Source organism: Ochotona curzoniae, unplaced genomic scaffold (genome assembly GCF_017591425.1).
Source record: "Ochotona curzoniae isolate NIBS_2020 unplaced genomic scaffold, NIBS_Ocur_1.0 contig_3819, whole genome shotgun sequence".
NCBI lineage: Eukaryota > Metazoa > Chordata > Mammalia > Lagomorpha > Ochotonidae > Ochotona > Ochotona curzoniae.
In genome coordinates, this window is record NW_024466004.1 from 35118579 (window position 1) to 35138376 (window position 19798).

General features: G+C 35.9%; 1 protein-coding gene across 1 annotated transcript in view; it reads right to left on the minus strand.

The window, feature by feature from the left end:
* The window catches only part of IBTK (inhibitor of Bruton tyrosine kinase), a 70347-nt gene that overhangs the window by 29239 nt on the left and 21310 nt on the right, over positions 1-19798 (minus strand). The window contains exons 9-19 of the mRNA XM_040983682.1: positions 17557-17680; positions 15885-16062; positions 14103-14277; positions 12492-13094; positions 10586-10672; positions 9452-9534; positions 9333-9370; positions 8836-8932; positions 4737-4838; positions 2418-2535; positions 266-326 (exon numbers count right to left, since the gene is read on the minus strand). Of these exons, the coding sequence (XP_040839616.1) occupies positions 266-326; positions 2418-2535; positions 4737-4838; positions 8836-8932; positions 9333-9370; positions 9452-9534; positions 10586-10672; positions 12492-13094; positions 14103-14277; positions 15885-16062; positions 17557-17680 (1666 nt within the window). The remainder of the gene's footprint in view (positions 1-265; positions 327-2417; positions 2536-4736; positions 4839-8835; positions 8933-9332; positions 9371-9451; positions 9535-10585; positions 10673-12491; positions 13095-14102; positions 14278-15884; positions 16063-17556; positions 17681-19798) is intronic.

Sequence of the window (19798 nt, forward strand, 5' to 3'; positions counted from 1 at the left end):
CTGGGAAAGCAGTAGAGGTCAGCCCAAAGCTTTGGAACCCTGCACCCACATGGGAGACCCAGAAGATGCTCAGCTCAGCTCAAGCCATTCTGGCCACTGGGGAGTGAGCCAGCAAATGGATGATCTTCCTTCCTGTCTCTCCTTCTCTCTGTAAATCTGCCTTTCTAATAAAAATAAATAAATCTTTTAAAAAATGATCTTATCTAATACACTACCTCAGACATACAGTAATATTGTTGCAACTGAGAAAAAACAAAAAACTCACCATTTTTCGATAGAATGCAGAAAGATCCTTTAAGACAGCCTCACTTAAAACATCAAGAGACCTATAAAATACAATTTTCCCTCTTAAGACTCATTGACTTACTACTACTGAAGATCGTCAAACATGGAGATACTGCATACGTCCAAGCAAACAGCAAAATTATTTTCAAGCATATGTATATAGTAGTTGCTACAAACTCTTTTGGGAAACAGTAATAGGTATTTGTTAGATGCTTCAAGTAAAGAGCAAAACATATCAGAAAAACACCCTAAATAAAACTCAGGTAACTCATGAATAAAGTACAAAGAAACTTTTTTTATCATAATGAAATAATAGGTACGGGCCCAGCGCAGTAGGCTAATGGCTGAAGTCCTTGCCTTGAACACACTGAGACCCCTTGTGGGCGCCAGTTCTAATCTTGGCAGCCCTACTTCCCATCCAGTTCCCCGCTTGTGGCCTGGGAAATCAGTCAAGGATGGCTCAAAGCCTTAGGACCCTGCACCTGTATGGGAGACACGGAGGAGACTCTGGGCTCCTGGCTTCAGATAGGCACAGCTCTGGCTGTTGAGGCCGCATGGGGAGGAGATCTTCCTCTCTGTATTATCTGACATTCCAATAAAAATTTAAAAAACAAATCTTTACAAAAAGTAATAGGTATGAATTTCCCAACCTTCATTCTCTACAAACTATAATCTTCAATTATAGAAGAAGTACTATGACCCAAGTTTCAAGATACCTGAGTCTACCTAAAATTATCAATGTCATAAATTACCTATGACACTAAACATGTCACTGTGAGCCTTAGCTGGTAAGTGTGTAAAATGAGACTTGGACTACATCAGTTGAACTCAAGATACACTTTGATTATCTCTCAAGTTCCAAAGGCGTACTTTAATATATCAGTGAAAATTTTAAATGAAGTTTACATTCTAAAGTGTGTGTGTGTGTATGTTTGTGTATATTAAATTATTTCTAAATTAATACCAAAAAGCTTGCATAGTCATATGTGCACCATATCAGTTTTCAACACTTTAGGCAATTAGACATTAACTTGTAACACAAAGTCAGTTTTGGTGCAGCACTGTTTCTTACATTTGTACAAATCTTTAATTCAAGTTACATATATCTATTCTTGTAAAATCATGAAAGTAGAGACATCACAACAAAAGTAGCTATCCTTAAATGAATTCATTTAAAAAAAAAACTGGTCATACAATAATAGTGAAAAAATAGTAGTATGATAATAGCATTTTCCAAGCTCTTATTTTAGAGTTGGTGTGTCTTAATTTTTGACTGATTCTTGTCTGACAAGTTGAAGGAGTTTAATTTGGCAAGGTAGAATAATAAAACTATCATGTACAGAACCATTAAACTTAATTTATCATATTCATATATTAAAATATTAAAGGCATTATAAAATGACATAGTCTAATATTTTGTAGTACCAAGTTGTACTTAAAAGCATTTTTCATAAATAAATGCCTTAAACTGTGAAATAATTTTATCTAAATTGAATCCTGACAAATATAAAGAATTTGTTGGTCATTTATCTCAAAAAATTATTTTATTTTATAATGCTCTGAAATTAGTTTATTCAAGATTATCCTACATTTGAAAGTGAATTGTTAAAAAATTATTGCATGGATCAAGATTTTCTTGATTTTTTTTTGCCAAATAAGTTTCTCATCTATAAAATAAGGATATTAGTACAATCTATTTCACAAGATCTTCACAAAAATTAACTGTATTAACCTATAAACCATTTTAGAACACTAACACACAGTAAGTCTCCAATCCCTGTTACGATTATTGAAACAAAATACATATTCTGGATAAACAAGACAAACCTCCAACTGACACCAAGAACTCTAATCTCAAATTCCTATGCTCACCAAGACTGTCATTTTCCTCATTTTATTTATATCAAATAAAAGCATAACCCTGACTTTGTTAAAAAATAAATGTATGTTTTTCATTAATAACTCATTGCAACTTTGAAAAGTGTTTAAATTCAAAGTTTATGACTATTATACCATTAGTATTTATCAAGTTCTTTCCATCAAAGACTTACAATTCACTTTTACATTACTTGCATACATGTTGTTACATATAATACAAGTTTTTGTGAAAGTCATATATGCAGGCTGCCTACCTTGCTTCAAGTAAAGCTGCCATATTCAGTCCCATAAACTGTAAACAAGACAGTTTCAACTGTAAAGCATTATACATTGCTGAAAATTCTAGTAGCATAGCAGCATTTTTAAGGGTAACTATAAAGGGAGAAAAAAAAAGATTTGCAAATTAGATGAAAGGTATAGTACCAGCATAAGTGAAAATATCTGTTTCTGAAGTTATAAGATTGGAACATTTGGAACAAGGAAAGCTAAATTTTTCTTACCAAAAAAATTACACGGGAATCAATATAGTAATTCATTTTCTAACCCAAAACACCAAAGTAAATTAAAAAAATAAGTAAAGAAACGTAAGCTCACATATACAGAAATTTTAAGCAACAAACTATACATGTTTAGTGCCATCACACATTCAAGAACTAACCAGTTTCTACAAAGCAATTCGTGAATACTAAAAACTTTAATTCATGAATAATTAACCTTCTCACTTACATATAACACAGAGCAAAACTGAAAAAGACACTTCTTAAAACTAAGAAACTGGTAAAACACACTAATGCTGAATAACCTATCAAAATTTATTTGCATACATACAAATATATATTCTTGGAAAATAAGTACATGTAAATCATAACATGTTATTCATGAAAATACAGCATATGACACACTACAAGTGTCTGGATTTAGTTGCTTTGTTAAATATTGTTCTAGAATATTTTACCTACAAAGCATCTAACTTCAGCTTTGTGAGCCTTTTCATTTTTCTTCTTTCTTACGTTGAATCCCACCCAACAGAGGAACATAGCTCTTCTTTTTTCTTCTCTCTCTTACAACTCTGTCAGAAGCTGCAACTATAGTCAGTAATGGTTTGTCTCACTACTAACTAACCTAAAATTTTAAAGGATGAATACAATGTCTCATACCTCATAAAAATAAAATTAGATTGGGACTGATGCTGTGGCACAGTGAATCATGGTGCTGTCTGCAGTGCTGGCCTCCCACATGGGTGCCAGTTCAAGTTACAGAGGCTCTACTTCCAATCCAGCTCCCTGTAACCGTGCCTGGGAAAACAGGAGAAAATGGCCCAATGGTGTGGGCTCCTGTACCCATGTGGGAGACCCAAAAAAACATGAAACTCTAATACATACAAATTTCAAAAAACCGACTGGAACTTCCTTCACACTTCCTGAGGCAACCGATGAAGTAGAACAATTATAAAATTCAGAAAAAAAAATACATGTCATACTACGAAAATTTAACCTTTATTCTAGAATAAATAATTTAAAATATCTAACTGAAAGAAAACATAATTACTTTCTATTAAAGGTAGAGACAGAAAAGAGCAATAAACAACTTTTGACAGAACAGAATGAATGAAAAAGAGTCATAATGAGAATGAAAATAGGGAAAATTTCACCCACAGAATTAAGATGAATCAATTTTTACTGTTGTAAGAATTTGAATATAAAGAATAACAAAAAAACAATTCTGAAATTCAAAGTTAAATGTTCAAGAAAATAGTCATGCAATTAAGTGAAATAACAGAAAACACTTGTAGAAAAAAATTTGATTTGTTGAGACCTTAATGAAAGGATTACACAAAACCTCCAGCAAACAACAGGAAATGGGTAGTTAACAACAGTTACATCCAATATAATGGCAATGGTGAAAAAAAAAAAGCCTCAAACTCTCACTTTTGAAAGTATCATAAATTTGCTACCATCCTTATTATTCAAGATCTCATGATATTTCAACACAAATTAACACTATATGTCAAATCTAAGATACATAAGTATTTTCAAGTATTTCTGAAATAATGATTTTGTTACAGAAGATGCCATGTCAAAACTAGTATGTTTTGCCACTTACTGTGATACAAAAAAATAGCATTGTAGCTTATAACGGAAGCATGAAATCTATAAAACAGACCAGCGGGGTACGCTAGCAGCTAAAGTCCTTGCCTTGCACACACTAGGATCCCATATTGGCGCTGGTTCTGTCCCCAGTGACTACTGCTTCCCTTCCAGCTCCCATCCTTCGCCTGGGAAAGCAGTCAAGGATGGCCCAAAGCCTTGGGACCCTGCACATGTATGGGAGACCTGGAAGAAGCTCTAGGCTCCTGGCTTCGGATTAGCTTTGCTCCAACCATTGCAACCACTTGGGGAGTGAATCATCGGACGGAAGATCTTCCTCTGTCTCTCTCCCCTCCTCTTCTCTATATATCTGACTTTCCAACATAAAAAAATAAATAAATCTTTTAAAAACAAAAAAAACCTGTAAAACACTAATCCTGAAACAACTTGAAAAAAACCTACTAATTCTAAGTCAAAAATACTCACGCTTTTCAGTTAATGCCACTTCACAAATCTCTTTCAATCGTATTATTAAAAGCTGATCAGCCACCACAAGAACACGACAAATAAAATCCACATTTTGAGATTCTACCAAAAAAAAAGAAAAATCAAGTGATTACTTTATTACATCACACCCAGTAAGAAAAGTTTGAATTAATATACACAGTAGAGAGAAAATTACAATGATTTTCTAAATGCTGAATTAGCAACTATCCTAAAAAGTATATCAAAATATTTCTACTTCTTAGATAAAAGGCTAGAAAATAACACACCATCAAACGCCCAACATAAGCAACATAAAGTGATAGTTTCTAGAATGTCTGACTAGTTACAGTTTACTGTATTAGAGAAACATTTCTCAAACAGAAGAAGTAGTCAAATCTCAACATCTTTACACACACAAATACTCTTATGTACTATGTAGATCGGTAGGCACACAGACACACACATACTGAAGTAGAAAACAGTTTCTTTTTAAATGCTGGACTAGTGAAATCAAGGAAATGATAAACTAAAACCTTTTCAAATTCCTTTCCTCCATAAAAGCAATGAGAAAACTATCAAAAATTGTCAAGATCATTTTTGTCAGAATTATGGATATTAGTCCAAGACTTATAACACCCTGGGGCATGTTTACTCAAGAAAGCTGGTAATATTAATGAAAACAATAAATTGCAGATTTTCTTATTCAGAATTTTCTCTTCCTTCCTACACAGCAGTATAAGATGCAGCATCTCTAAACCCAACATTCAACACATAAAACGCTCCAAAGTCCAAAATTTGCTAGGTTCACATCAAGAGGAAAATTCTATGTTGATCTAATGTGATCAAAGTGCTATCATACTAAACATATTCTACCAAATTACCTCCAGAATATCTGTAAATAAATTTCTCATTTATAATTGAGTCCAGCCCCCATATGCTCATTATGAAATAAATATCACAAAATTTTAAAAATTCACAATAGGAAATAATTCCTCTTTCAAGTCTTTCAAGTAACAGAAACCTAACCTGTACTGAAAACTGACAAGTCATAACTACAGTGAAAGCAAGCAGCCAATCAGCCATGGAGGAGGAGGAACAACGAAGAACTACCATCATTATCCTGTCTGGTTGTTCCTTGGAAATCCCACTAGAAGGGCCCACTTCTTTTGACCTAATTCAAAGTTAGGCTGATGAGAACTGAAAACAACAGGCAGCAACTGAGTAATACTGAGGTTACCTAAGATAACAGTAGTTTTAACAAATATCCAACTGACAGCTAAAACAAACAATAAAGAAACAATTTAAAAATAAAAGCTGTGGAATGTGATATTGTGAGGAACTGAATTTTTGTAGCCCCCTCAAAAATGACATGATGAAGCCCTAATGCCACTGTGGCTGTGTTTGCAGTGAGTACCTCTAAGGATACAATTAAGGTTAAATGAGGTCCCAGAGGAAGGGTCACAACTGATTGGGGTAGAGTCCTCTCAGGGGACACAAGTGAGTGCCAGGATAAGAGCAAAACAAAACAAAACAAAACAAAAAAGTTGTCAAAATATCCTCTCGAAAATTTGGCTCTCAGAAACATTTAACATATGGCATTTCATTTACAACATCTGGAGTGGACTACAAAGGTGGTACATATTTTGGCATTGTTTTTGTTTCTTAAAACGTTGTTAGGCAGAAAGAGAGAAACAGAGGGAGAGATCTTCCACCCATTGGTTCACTTTTCAAATGGCCACAATGCCTGGGGCTGGACTAGGCCACACTGAAAAGCTTGGACTCCAACACGGTCTCCTACACGAGTGGCAAGAAGTCCAACTAGTTAATGGGATCATCTTCTGCATTTTCCAGGTACATTAACAAGTTGGATCAGAAGAACAGCACCTAGCACTCTGATATACACGTGGCAGCTGACACTTCAATATGGGATGCTGAGGCTGCATGCAGCTGTTTAACCTATGTACAAAACATCAGTTCCTACTCAGGAATCTGAAAACTTTAAAGGTGTTCCTGTGACTCTAGCCACAGAAACATGGAGAGATATTGCACATATTCAGACAGAATTTAGAAGGCTCCAACTCTTATTTCTGGCTTATGATGAGGTTCTGCACAGCTAGAAATAAAAGCTAAAAGCAGATTCATAACCAGCCTGCCTGAACATTAATAATGTAACCACAACACAGAAAGAGAACCTCTAGGCAAAGATCAGGAGATATGAATGGTTCTAAGCCTTTCAGAAAGTTCTGTGCAACTATTAGCTGATCCTAAACTAACCAAGCAGAAAGTTCAGAAACCAAACGTAACAAAGAACACAGAATTTACAGAATTACTTCAGAAAAGCCATTAAACAAACAGTAACAAAAAAATCCTAAGGACATGGGAGAACTTGACTTCTTAGTTTTACATTATTGAAATGTCCAATTATCAACAAAAATATTACAAAAGATGCAGAGATGTAATGAAAAAGGCAAATATGGCTCGCATGCAGGGGAAAAGACAGCCAACAGAACTGTCCCTGAGGAAATCAAGAGGAGGGACATATTAGACAATGTTTAAATAAGTTATTTTAAATATATACAAAGAGCCAAAGAAAAGTGCACATTAAAGTCTCATTATGTCCAGAACATCAGTGAAAAGATACAAAGTAATGACCAGCTGAGATTATCCAATGAAAGGATTAGGAAAAAAACGGAGATGAAAAGTAATAAAGGATAAGAGACTTGTGGAACATCATTAACCCTATCGAGATACATATGGGGGATTCAGAAGGAGAAAAAAAAGTGTAGGAAGAACATCTTCAGGAACAGTGGATGAAAATTCCTCACATATGATGAAAAACAGGAATCTACCCATCTGAAAATCACAATAACCTCCACAATTTTTCACAATATGGAGTTTTTTCTTTTAATCCCCAACACACAGCTGCAGCTAAAAACTAATGGTTAAATGAATACCACAGAACATTGTTAATACACAAATAACTAAAGATACCTACTTACTGAAACTTGGTAGTTTGCTTGACAAAGTAAACAAATGTACTCCTCAGAAATTTTGGTTCAGGCCAATACAATGGTACAACTCACTAATCCTCTGCTTTATGGTAACAGCATCCCATATGGGCACCAGTCCAAGTCCCAGCTGTACCACTTCTGACCAGCTCCCTGCCTATGACCTGAGAAAGCAGTGGAGGACCACCCAAAGCCTTGGACCCCTGCATCCACACAGGAGATCCTGGCTCTTGGCTTTGGAACAGTTCAGCTCGGGCCAGTGTGACCACTTGGGGAATATACCAGCAGACATAAGACCTTCTGTCCCTCTTCTCTCTAAAATCCGCCTTTCAAAAATAGATAAATAAATAAATACTAACCAAAAAAGAAATTCTGGTTTAGTTCCTAGTCTATGTCTTTCACATTTGACAGGTTAGCACAGGGTGGAGAGGAGTACATACAGTTAAGAAAGAACTTATGAAGAATATTTTTAAAAATATTCTTGCTTGATCATTGATCAATATAAACTGCAGAAGTCATGGAAAATGGAATGGCCAAATTAACAATTAAATATATTTTTGAAGGGTTCATTTTAAAGATTTATTTTTTTATTATTTTTTTCATTGGAAAGGCAGATATACAGAGAGGAGAGACAGAGAGGAAGATCTTCCGTCCGATGATTCACTCCCCAAGTGAGCGCAACGGGCCGATACTATGCCGATCCAAAGCCAGGAGCCTCTTCCGGGTCTCCCACGCGGGTGCAGGGTCCCAAAGCTTTGGGCCGTCCTCGACTGCTTTCCCAGGCCACAGGCAGGGAGCTGGAAGGGAAGAGGGGCTGCCGGGATTAGAACTGGTGCCCATATGGGATCCCGGGCGTGCTAGGCGAGGACCTTTAACCACTTGCGCCACCGCGCCGGGCCCTGAAGGGTTCATTTTCATGGGTCATGAAAATTTCTTTTTCTGTTTCTTCCCTGTCATAAATTGTTTCTACTGCTTATTCTAACTCAAGACTATTGACAGATTATTGAGTAGAACCTGAAGAACCAAATGATTCATGCTGATGAAATTATTCTGTTAAATGCAGTACAGATAAAATATCTTGTTATTTATACCTTTAACCATCATTGCTTCATCAGTATAGAGGTAGTCCAAAACAACTTTCAGAATTTCAGAATGTATTGGCATTTCCAGGGCTGCACAACTGGAAGCCTAAAGAAAAAGAAAGGAAATAATCAAATAAACTATTACCATATTCTAGTTTAGTTTATTCAAATGAAAAACAGTAAACAAGAAATCATATTAAAAACAGAATTTACAATGTTCATAAAAACCAAGATAAAATGAGATATATTCACTTTTAAAACATCTTTTCATATTGAAGACAAAGAAAAACTCTGAAAACAAGAAACACACTGGTGTTCCCACAACATCTGAAATTAATGGGAAAATTCTGTAGCTTTTTAGCAACAATTTTAGCTTCTAAATATAATCTTCCAGCAGACTTTAGCATAAAGTTTAATACAATAAAAAACTAAACTAAAAATCAAATTCTAACTTCACAAAAATAAACAATAGTAATCAGTTTATGCAGTTTCTCTTAAGATCTTACCTCAATCCATGAGCTACTCAGCATGCTATGAAAATATTCTGAAAGAAAATTAACTGCAGTAAGAATACTGAAGCAATAAAAAAGTAAATAAATCAGTAGCAAACAAAATGGGTACCTACCAAGTCTAGCACAAAGAACACATTTATGACAAGGAAATTCCTTTCCATCCACTGATTTCATGGTTACATCACAGAGAAATGAACTACAAGAAAAATATTTAATTGAAGCATGCACCATTTCTTTATAAATTCAGCAAAAGAGTACCTTTGTTACAGTATCTGCCTTAACAAGATTCTATTGGTTTCTAGATTTTCTTAAAATTGTGGGTGATAGGGAAGCTTGTGGTAGAACCAGAGGAGGGAGCTGTCAGCCTATTCAGCAGGGCCAGAAACAACTGGGGACTGCACGGGGACTGCAGGGCAGCAGTTGATAAGGGCCTGGGCCACTAGGCCAGGCGGAAATGCAGACATGGTTTTGCTGGACCATCCTTTCTGTTGTTGGAACATCTGTAATTATGGTTTCTTTAGTTATAAAGCCCCCTGGTGCACAAAAAATAAACAAAGAAATAAAAATTTAAAAAACATCGTGGGTTGCACTTAATCCTCTTCCACCTCAGAGGAGATAGGTAATGAGTCTTAAAAGCAAAACTATGGGAAAAGTGAACTGGATAATGAAAAATACTCAAAAGCCTATCTTCTCATTTGCTTTTTTATCTCAGTCAACATGTTACTAAAGCAAAAGGAAGTATTATATTTGAAGCTCTAGTTTACTTACTCAAACAACTATTTCTGTGTCAAGCCACCTCCACAATTTCCATTCCCCTTCGGTTATCACTTATAAAATCCAAATGCCTATACTCAAAACTATTACTAACAAGCATAAGTAGGATGGTATGTTTAGTATTGAAAAGATTTATACTCAAGAGAATAGCATCATCATCATGAAAATGTATAGTTTGGTTTTCAGGCAAATATTTTCTACTCAGAATAAGACATAAAATCCAAACAAGTAAAAAAAATTTCTCTCTTCCACAGAAAGTAACTAGACAGTATCAATATCACTCAAAATCTTATTGGGCAGTTAACATTTTATCCATTATTTCAACAGTCTAACTCCCCAAAATGAAGTCTAGAAAAGGTAAGAGGACAACTGTCTATACATTCACTTCATATGTGTATGAGACAAGCTCTATTTCCACACTTCCAAGATCAAAACCTAGATACAAAAAATTTAACCCTCATTTTCCAACTTACCATTTTTTCTGACTTAACTTCAGTTTGTTACCAGTTTTCTTGGCAACGACATTAATTTTCTCATTTTCAAATCGAACTCCATCCAACCTATCAAGAACAGGTAAAAGTTAAGAATTCGTGGGTAAATTAAAATCAACAAAATAAACAAGTATTCAACAATAACTATATGTCTGAAAGAATCATGCTATTTTCTAGAAATATATCTGTAAAATCTTCCTCCAAGAAAAATCTTTTTTCTTCAATTTTTAAAAAAGATTTATAGATTTTTAATTAAAAGGCAGAATTACAAAGAGAAAAGGAGAGAGAAAATGGAGAGATCTTCCATTTGTTGATTCACTCCCCAAATGCCTGCAAAAGGCAGAACTGGGCCATCCAAAGCAAGGAGCCAAAAGCTTTTTCGGGATCTCCCACATGGGTTCAGGCCCCCAAGCACTTAATCACTTCTGCTGTTTTTCCCAGACACAGTAGCAGACAGCTGAATCAGAAGCAGAGTAGCCAGAACTTAAACAAGCACCCATATCGGATGATGGCACAACAGGCAAAAGCTTAGCCTACTATGCCTCAGTACCAACTCCATCTTCAATTTTAATTTGTATTTAAAACAGACATTCTTGACCATCCTCCCCCTCCCCCAAAGAAAGTAAAACCTAATCAAAGTCATGGCATGAAGTTATATTACATTTTAAATAGAAAACACATTATAAACTACTCCCTCTTCCTATTGCTATAGCTAAGGTTATGCTGCCACAAACAACATAAATGCCTTCAAATGAGAAAAAATTCTAGGAGTCAGCACTGTGGCACAACAAGTAAGCTACTACTTCCACTACCAGCATCTCACATCTGAGAGCTTGTTTAAGTGCTGGCTACTCTGTTTCTGATGCAGCTTTCCTCTAAGGTGCCTGGAAAGGCAGCAGATGACCCAAAGGGTGGAGGTCTTAGCTCCTGTTTTAGGCCTAGCTCAGACTTAGCTACTGCAGCCATTTCAAAGGTGAATTAGCTCTCTCCATTTCTCCCTCTCTGCTGATATGTCTTTCCAGTAAACACATAAACCTTTTAAAAAGACAGAAGAATCTGGCTTACAATGTTACAGACATTGTTAGGCACTTTACACATGCTGTTAAGACAAAATACTATCAACAATACAAATTGATTATCATCCCCATCATTTTATAAAGAAACTGAAGTTCATGTGCAACTTGTCGCAGCTTGTAATAGGAGACCTAGCACGCATATACTGTATAAATCTCAAAGAACTTCCCAGCATATTACATTTCTTGCCATTCCACATCTCTGCTACACACTGACAACATAATGTGCTGAAACCCACTAATGTTCTAGTTAAAACAGCCCAACAGGGCCCGGCGCGGTGGCGCAAGTGGTTAAAGGTCCTCGCCTTGCACACCCGGGATCCCATATGGGTGCCGGTTCTAATCCCGGCAGCCCCGCTTCCCTTCCAGCTCCCTGCCCGTGGCCTGGGAAAGCAGTCGAAGACGGCCCAAAGCTTTGGGACCCTGCACCCGCGTGGGAGACCCGGAAGAGGCTCCTGGCTTCGGATCGGCATAGTATCGGCCCGTTGCGCTCACTTGGGGAGTGAATCATTGGACGGAAGATCTTCCTCTCTGTCTCTCCTCTCTGTATATCTGCCTTTCCAATGAAAAAAATAATAATAAAAATAAATCTTTAAAAAAAAAAAAACAGCCCAACAGATTGTTGGAAAATTCAGACAGAATGTATCTGTGTACCTCAGGCTTCAAAAGAAGAGGGTAGACAGGAGAGGGAAACAGTGGGAGAGGACAGACAGGAAGCAGTAGGGGATAAAAAGAAAGCAAAGCAAACAGGAGCAAATATTGAAAAGGAAGACTTTCTGGCGTAGGCATACTAAAAGATAGCAAGGAAGTCATACCTACTACTCAAATTGCTGAAGCCAAACTTCTTTGCAACATTTTGCAACATTTTTACAGGATCATCTTCTCCAAAACCTTTTCCTTTCTTAGAAGATTTTGGTTTGCTCTTCTGCCTTTCAGTAACTGTCTGAGCTTGATTATTTTCAAACATTTCTAATGTTGACTTTCGATTATCATCAGAATGACCATTCATTTTATTTACACGAGAATGCAAAATACCCTGATACTCTTCTGGTTTTTTGTTTAAGTACATTCTTGGTTTGAATCCATGAGTTAAAAAGTCACAAGTATCTGTATATGTGAACTGTAAAAGATATTCGAACAAGTCAGGATGAACCTTTTCGACCACAAAAAGAGGGCATCCTGCAGAATCTTCATCTTTTCGGTAAATATCTGTAAATTCCAATGTAGCGCCATCCGAGAGAAACAATTTTTGAAAAAAATCAGAACGGACTGCCAAAATATATTTATGTGCAGGGAAGATTCTATTGCCAACTTGAAATGTCACATCGTGAATACTGTCCATTTCATCTGTTTCCCTCAACAGTTTGCCAAATTCCTCAAAAAAGGATGATGAAGACACAGCTGGAATTTCATAAAGGCTAGAAATGAAATAAAAATTCATTTTTATTTCTGAATAGAAACAATTATCCCCAACCAATTCTCCTTTTCAAGTGTAGTATTCATGACAATTAGAAAATTTAAATTCCAGTTCCTAAAATATGAGAACAGTGCAGCCATATAGATATACTTTCTATAGTCTCTTTTGTATGTATGCTTCTCAAACAAAAATGATAAAAATTAAGCATTCCTTTAGAAAAAAGCATTAATTTCTACAAGGAGATGCTAGAATAAAAATTTAAATGGCTGTTTCACAAAATTAAGTCATTAAACATGTAACTGAGAACATTAAAGAATGACATAAAAATGTATTTCTCAATCTTTTTCTTTTTTCTTTTTTTTTTTATTTTACAAGTACAGAAAACCAAATGAACAGAAACTGCAAATATGTTAGACAGTAGAGAGGAGCAGGCCTGCTCTCTCAGTATTACTGAGGAATGTAACAGGTAGAGGGGGGTCACCACTGTTTGCATTGGACTATGAGGCTTCCCAGTGTTATACAGAGAAGCCAGCATGGGCAATCACCCTGCCCCAGGACTTCTGCCCTCTTAACTGTCTACTAATGTGACAGGGACATTTGGACTAGATACCGTCCTATAGATGGTCTCATACCAACTTTTTTTTGTCAATGCTGATCACATTCAAGTTAGAAAACCCTAAAAACTTCCCAGAAAATAGTTATAATGCATTTCTTAAAGTCTGAGAATACAAACTACATCATGAAGCACTAAAGACAAATCTTCTGTGTGTACACATATGTACCCTCAATATTTTCAGCAAATATCATTGTTACAAACTAAAGGGAATACAAGTCATATCCAGGATAACACACTTTACCTTAAGAGTTATCCTACTAACATATTTGCTTATCTAAATCTCTATAACACTAAAAGCCCTTATATTAAATTTTCACAAGAAGCTACAGCAAACAATATAAAACACTAAGTGATCATTCCACATAAAAGTGAAAGTTAACACATACGACATACCTTGTTTTAGGGTCTGACTGCAGTATTGCAAAGTTACATCCACTTGGATCTGTGCTGACACTAACAGCTCTATGGGCAAAAGTGATTTTCTCAAGCCGAATTCTTTCATATACAGTATTTGTATCAGAAGTACAAGACAAATCTGAGGAGGAATTATGAATGCTTGATAAAATCTCTGTTAGAAAGAAAAAAATAGCATTAATTAAGTCCTTACTGAAATAGTTAACTGGATTTGAGAGTAACCAGAACAGGAAAACAATTGGGAGAATACGGAAATTTTTTATACATATGAAGTCCTTTTGAAGAACTGTATCTTCTCCCTCTTCATCACACAAATTTTACACTCTATATACTGGTTCTTTTAAGGGGAACTTTCGGTCAACCAGTTCTCAATTATGGATAATTCTGTCTTTCAACAACCACATCTTCCATTCTGCAACCAAACTTAAACTTGTAAGTTCTTCAATCTGCATTAAAAACATACATCCTTAATGTCTTCATAATCTATTTATTTGCTTCCTCCCTTTCTTGGATTTATTCAAATATCTGTGTGAACATACTGTGCTAAATAAACAAATGTATATGAGCCATGTGTGTGACACAGAGACCATCAATCCATCCCTAGTAATACAGTAGTGAACAGTAGTCATGTCCTTAAACTCATAGAGTACACAGTCTAGCAAGGATAACAAGTATTAGAGAAACAATTCTATCCTTCCATGTCAAATAAAGACCATGAAAATAAAGCATATGCTAGTTTCACACAGACATGAAATTTATTTGTAAAGAAATGATTCCTGTTGATACTGTGAATAGTTTTTAAAGTAAGAAAAGAATGGATACAAAAGGCCACTTGGGATGTTACTCAACCTCTAAAAAAGAATAGAAATGATCTGGATTAAGACTGTCAAAAATCAATCTGGAGGAAAGTGGAAAATTTTCTGAAACATCTGAGACAGAAGTAACAAACCTGGTACTTGATTGGCTGGTTGGGGGAAGAATATGGGTACTGAACATAATAACTACCTGCCAAGAAAACACTGGGAAGCAGATGCAGGAGCATGAGATCATGAATGCAGTTTAAGATTAGAAGACATGTTAAGACACAGTTCTAAAAACTTCCAATATTTACAAGGCAAAATCAGGTGCTGGGGACTTAAATTTACCCTGTAACTGTCTTAGCAGGCATTAGTTATCTGCTCTCCATGCTGAGGAATTCCAGCTTCTAAATATTTTGCATGCAATATTAATACTTATCTCTGTGGACTACAATTACATACATGTCTATTGCCCTTAAATGTTTATAAGTAACTGAAGACAGAAGGCCAACTTAGATATTTCTATCATTAAAGTCTCATCCTGTATCAAGTATATTGTAAAGCCATTCTAAATGTGTACACATTTAAACAATCTATAAGGGGATAGAGTTGTAACTTACCAGTAAATTAGCAAAAACTCATTCCCTTGCTGCTTTATGATTTTCATGAAAATATTTAAAATTTTTCAGGTAACCAGACACACTTCTTTAACATTTACTAATTTACTCATTTAACAGTTAACTTAATAATGAACTAACATATATCAGGACATATGTCAAATGCTAAACACACAGAATAGGCAGTTTTTTACATCACTGAATTATAGCCCAACGGGACACTGGCATTAAACTAATCACAATGACAGAATGAAAAAGAGTAAAAACGTAATACTTGATTAGCTTTAACGATACTTATCAAATTAAAGGTTAACTGAAAGGCTGTCTACATACATATATGAACTGACCTTTCTTTTCAGAACTCTTTCTTTTTTCTTCAAACCATTTCCCTTTAAATCCTTCCCCATCTTGCGTGACAAGGAGAATTTCATTTCTATTTAAAGCAATGTCAGAAATGAAGACTTGGCGTGGATAAGCCCAACGACATTGCTTCAGAGAACTGCTTACTGATCTCCAGCAAAACACCTAAAACAAAATTAAATCACATCAGGAAATAAAACATAACCACCAAAATCTAAAATCTAGACATATTACCCAAATAAAAGTTCTAATAAGTGTCAATGATCATTCTTCCACAGAAAGGACATTAAAAAAGTGGCTTTAAAAAACTATCTTGGGACCAGCTCTGTGGAATATCAAGAAACCACTTGCAGTGTCAGCATCCCTTATGGACACCAGTTCATGTCCTGGCTGCTCCACTAACAACCCAGCTCCGCAGTAATGTGTCTGCGAAAGCACTGGAAAATGGCAACCAGTACTTGGGTCCCTGCACTCAGAAACTCCAAAGAATCCCTGGAGTTCTGGCTTCTATTTGGCCCAGCTCCAGCCATTGCAGCCATTAGGTGAGTGAACAAATGGATGGAATTTCACTGTCTCTCTATGTCTCTCTCTACTTTTGATTTTCAAGTATAAATCTTATTTTAAAAACTTCATTTTTCTTAAAGTGAATCTTAAAATTGTAATTTAGTTTTAAAAGTAGCTTGTGAATGACAAATGTCTTTACAGAAAACAATTACAAAGGAGGTATATGTTAGCTAATTCAGTTAAATCAATTTATACTATGCCCATTATATCTAAACATCAGAGTGTACTCCACACCTATGTTTAATTATTATTTTTTAAATGTATGTATTTTTATTTGAAAGTCAGATTTACAGAGAAAAGATTCAATCAAAAGCCAGGAACTAGGAGTCAGCAGCTTCTCTGGGTCTCCACGGGTGCAAGGTCCCAAGAAATTGACCATCCTTGGCTGCTTTCTCAGGCCATAAGCAGGAAGCTGAAGCAAAAGTAGAGCAGCGTGGACATGTACAGGTGCTCATATGCCATGCACTTACTGTCAGGTAGAAGATCTGTTTGTTGAGCTACCATACCAGCCCTAACGTAGTTATGCTTTTTAATTAAAATATTATTTCAAAGTAATTACTGAAAAGTGGAGATAAATATCAAAATAAACAAGAGAAGGCTGCCATTGTTTTATCATTTTTTACATTTCTTTAATGTCTGGCTTAATAGAAGACATTTGAAATTCATTCTGTTCCACATTCAGTTCATTGTGCATTCATCTAGTACATAGCCTCCAGAAAGCTCAAATGTACACCATGAGAATATGGAATCGAAAAAGTGAACTTAGTACTTATACATTAAAAAAAAGTACAGCTTAACTAAGGAATACTGTGCAACATCTCTGAAATACAGACTCCATACTAATTAATGTTGGATGTCAAAAAACAAAGTTTGGAAACAAATATATTTTTTTTAAATTTTTTTATATTTTTGACAATCTTTACATAGTTAATTAGGGTAAAAAGGTTCAAGGACTATAGGGAAGTGGGTAAGATTATTATTTCCATATTGGGAAACAAATATCTTCAACATAGTAATATATTTGCATTTTATCAGGTCTCTTACATTATCAACTGAGACTACAGTACTACACTTCTGCATAAATATGATATTTACCCTTCCAGCACCATCCATTGCAAGAATGCAAATTTTTTGACCCCCATTCTCTTTCAAATGTTCAGGATCAACCTTATATTCCATACGACCACCAGACACAAGAATCTTTTTCAAGTTCAGCTGCCTGGGTAGAAAAAAAATTCTAGAGTTACATTTTGCCTAAAACACATATGTTATAATTCTTAAAAATTACTATTTAAACAATAACTTATAGGCACTTATGTGAAAATGTGAAGTAAAACCATTGAGTCATTGGTATCCGTAGACTTTCTTTTCCACAAACATTCCCTTCAAAGGTGGCCATTTCTAAGGAAAGTCTTTCCCACTCCAATATCTGTTCACATGAACATTACATATCTAAACCCCACTTGTTACTACACACATTGACTATGGAACTTAAGTAACTTGTAAGGATAATAACCTCCTAAGTGTATCAGCATTTTAACAGAAAAGAAAATCTTCAAAGCTCAAAGTGAAATAGAAATGCTAAATTTGAAATATGGTCAATCTTAAATACATAATTTACCATGAATTATCTCAATTGCTTAATTAGCCACACAGTTTAATTATACCTATTATCTGATGTGCATAGCACTGTAAAACCTGCCTGCTGCTACTCTAATCGTGGGCCTCATTTTCAGACAGTTTGAAAGCATTAAAGAAATTCAGAACTATCATGTCATAACTTACTCTATAATAAAGTAATTTTCATGTGAAAGTTTGGATATAATTTATGCTTATGGAATGTACTGTCAATGTTGACTAAAAACACAACCTAATATGCCAAAAACCACCTCATGTTACGAAAAAACTAATCAATTGTAACAAAACATATTTTGGGCGGCAGGTGCAGTGGCCTAGGACGTTAGACTTCACACCTGTAGTGCCAGCACCTCATATAGACAACAACTGGAGTCCTGGTTGCTCCGTTTCCAACCCAGCTCCTTGCTTATCGCTTAGGAAAGCAGAGGAGAATGGCTCAAATCCTTAGGACCATACCCCCACATGGGAGATCTGGAAGAGGTTCCTGGTTTCTGACTTTAAATCAAACCAGCTCCGGTCACTGTGACCAGTTTCAGAGTGACCCATTAGATGAAAGGATCTTTCTCTCTCTTTAACTCTGCCTTTCCAACAAAAATAAATCTTAAAAACAAAATCATTACTTCATAGTTTAACACTGAAATATTATCTATAATTGATGTCAAAATAAACTTTCTAATTGATTGGCACAGAGGTAGTTTGGGACAAACTGATATTTGGCATTTTCAGCTCATGAGCTAACTTCATAAATGGAATCTATTTAAGAAGTTATAGTCTCGGGCCCAGAGTGATGGCGCACTGGTTAAGGTCCTCGCCTTGCACGCCCAGCATCCCTTATGGGTGCCAGTTCTAATCCCGGCAGCCCCGCTTCCCATCCAGCTCCCTGCCTGTGGCCTGGGAAAGCAGTCAAGGATGGCCCAAAGCTTTGGGACCCTGCACCCATGTGGGAGACCCGGAAGAGACTACTGGCTTCGGATTGGCTCAGCTCCAGCCGTTGCGGCCGCCTGGGGAGTGAATCATTGGACGGAAGATCTTCCTCTCTGTCTCTCTTTCTCTCTGTATATCTGCCTTTCCAATAAAAATAAAATAAATCTTTTAGGGGAAAAAAAAGAAGTTATCATCTCTTTCACATTAAAACTAAATGCAACAAAATGCATTTTTGCTAAATTCCTAATTGTTTTCAATTATGCTCTAAATTCTTGTTCATGACTATTTCCACGAAAAAAGAGCCAAATCTTAAAGAGATCAGTTGTATATGTGTAAATTTCCATTCCTGCATTTTTTTGGTATAATGAAATATTTTTGGTTTACTTAAATATTGAAATATTATATAAAGTAATGAAATATTAGGCTAAAAGAAAAAACTTCTACAAAAGTAGCAAAACCTGCTATCAGGCCCAGCGTGATAGCCTAGTGCCTAAAATCCTTGCCTTGCATGCCCCAGGATTCTATTTGGGCACCAGTTCTAATCCCAGCGACACTGCTTTCCATCCAGCTCCCTGCTTGTGGCCTGGGAAAGCAGTCAAGGATGGCTCGAGGCCATGGGACCCAGAAATCATGTGGAAGACCCAGAAGAGGCTTTGGGCTCCTGGTTTCAGATTTGCTCAGCTCTGGCCATTGAGGCCACTTGCAGAGTGAAGCAGCAGACGGAAGATCTTCCTGTCTGTCTGTGGTCCTCTCTGTATATCTGACTTTCCAATAC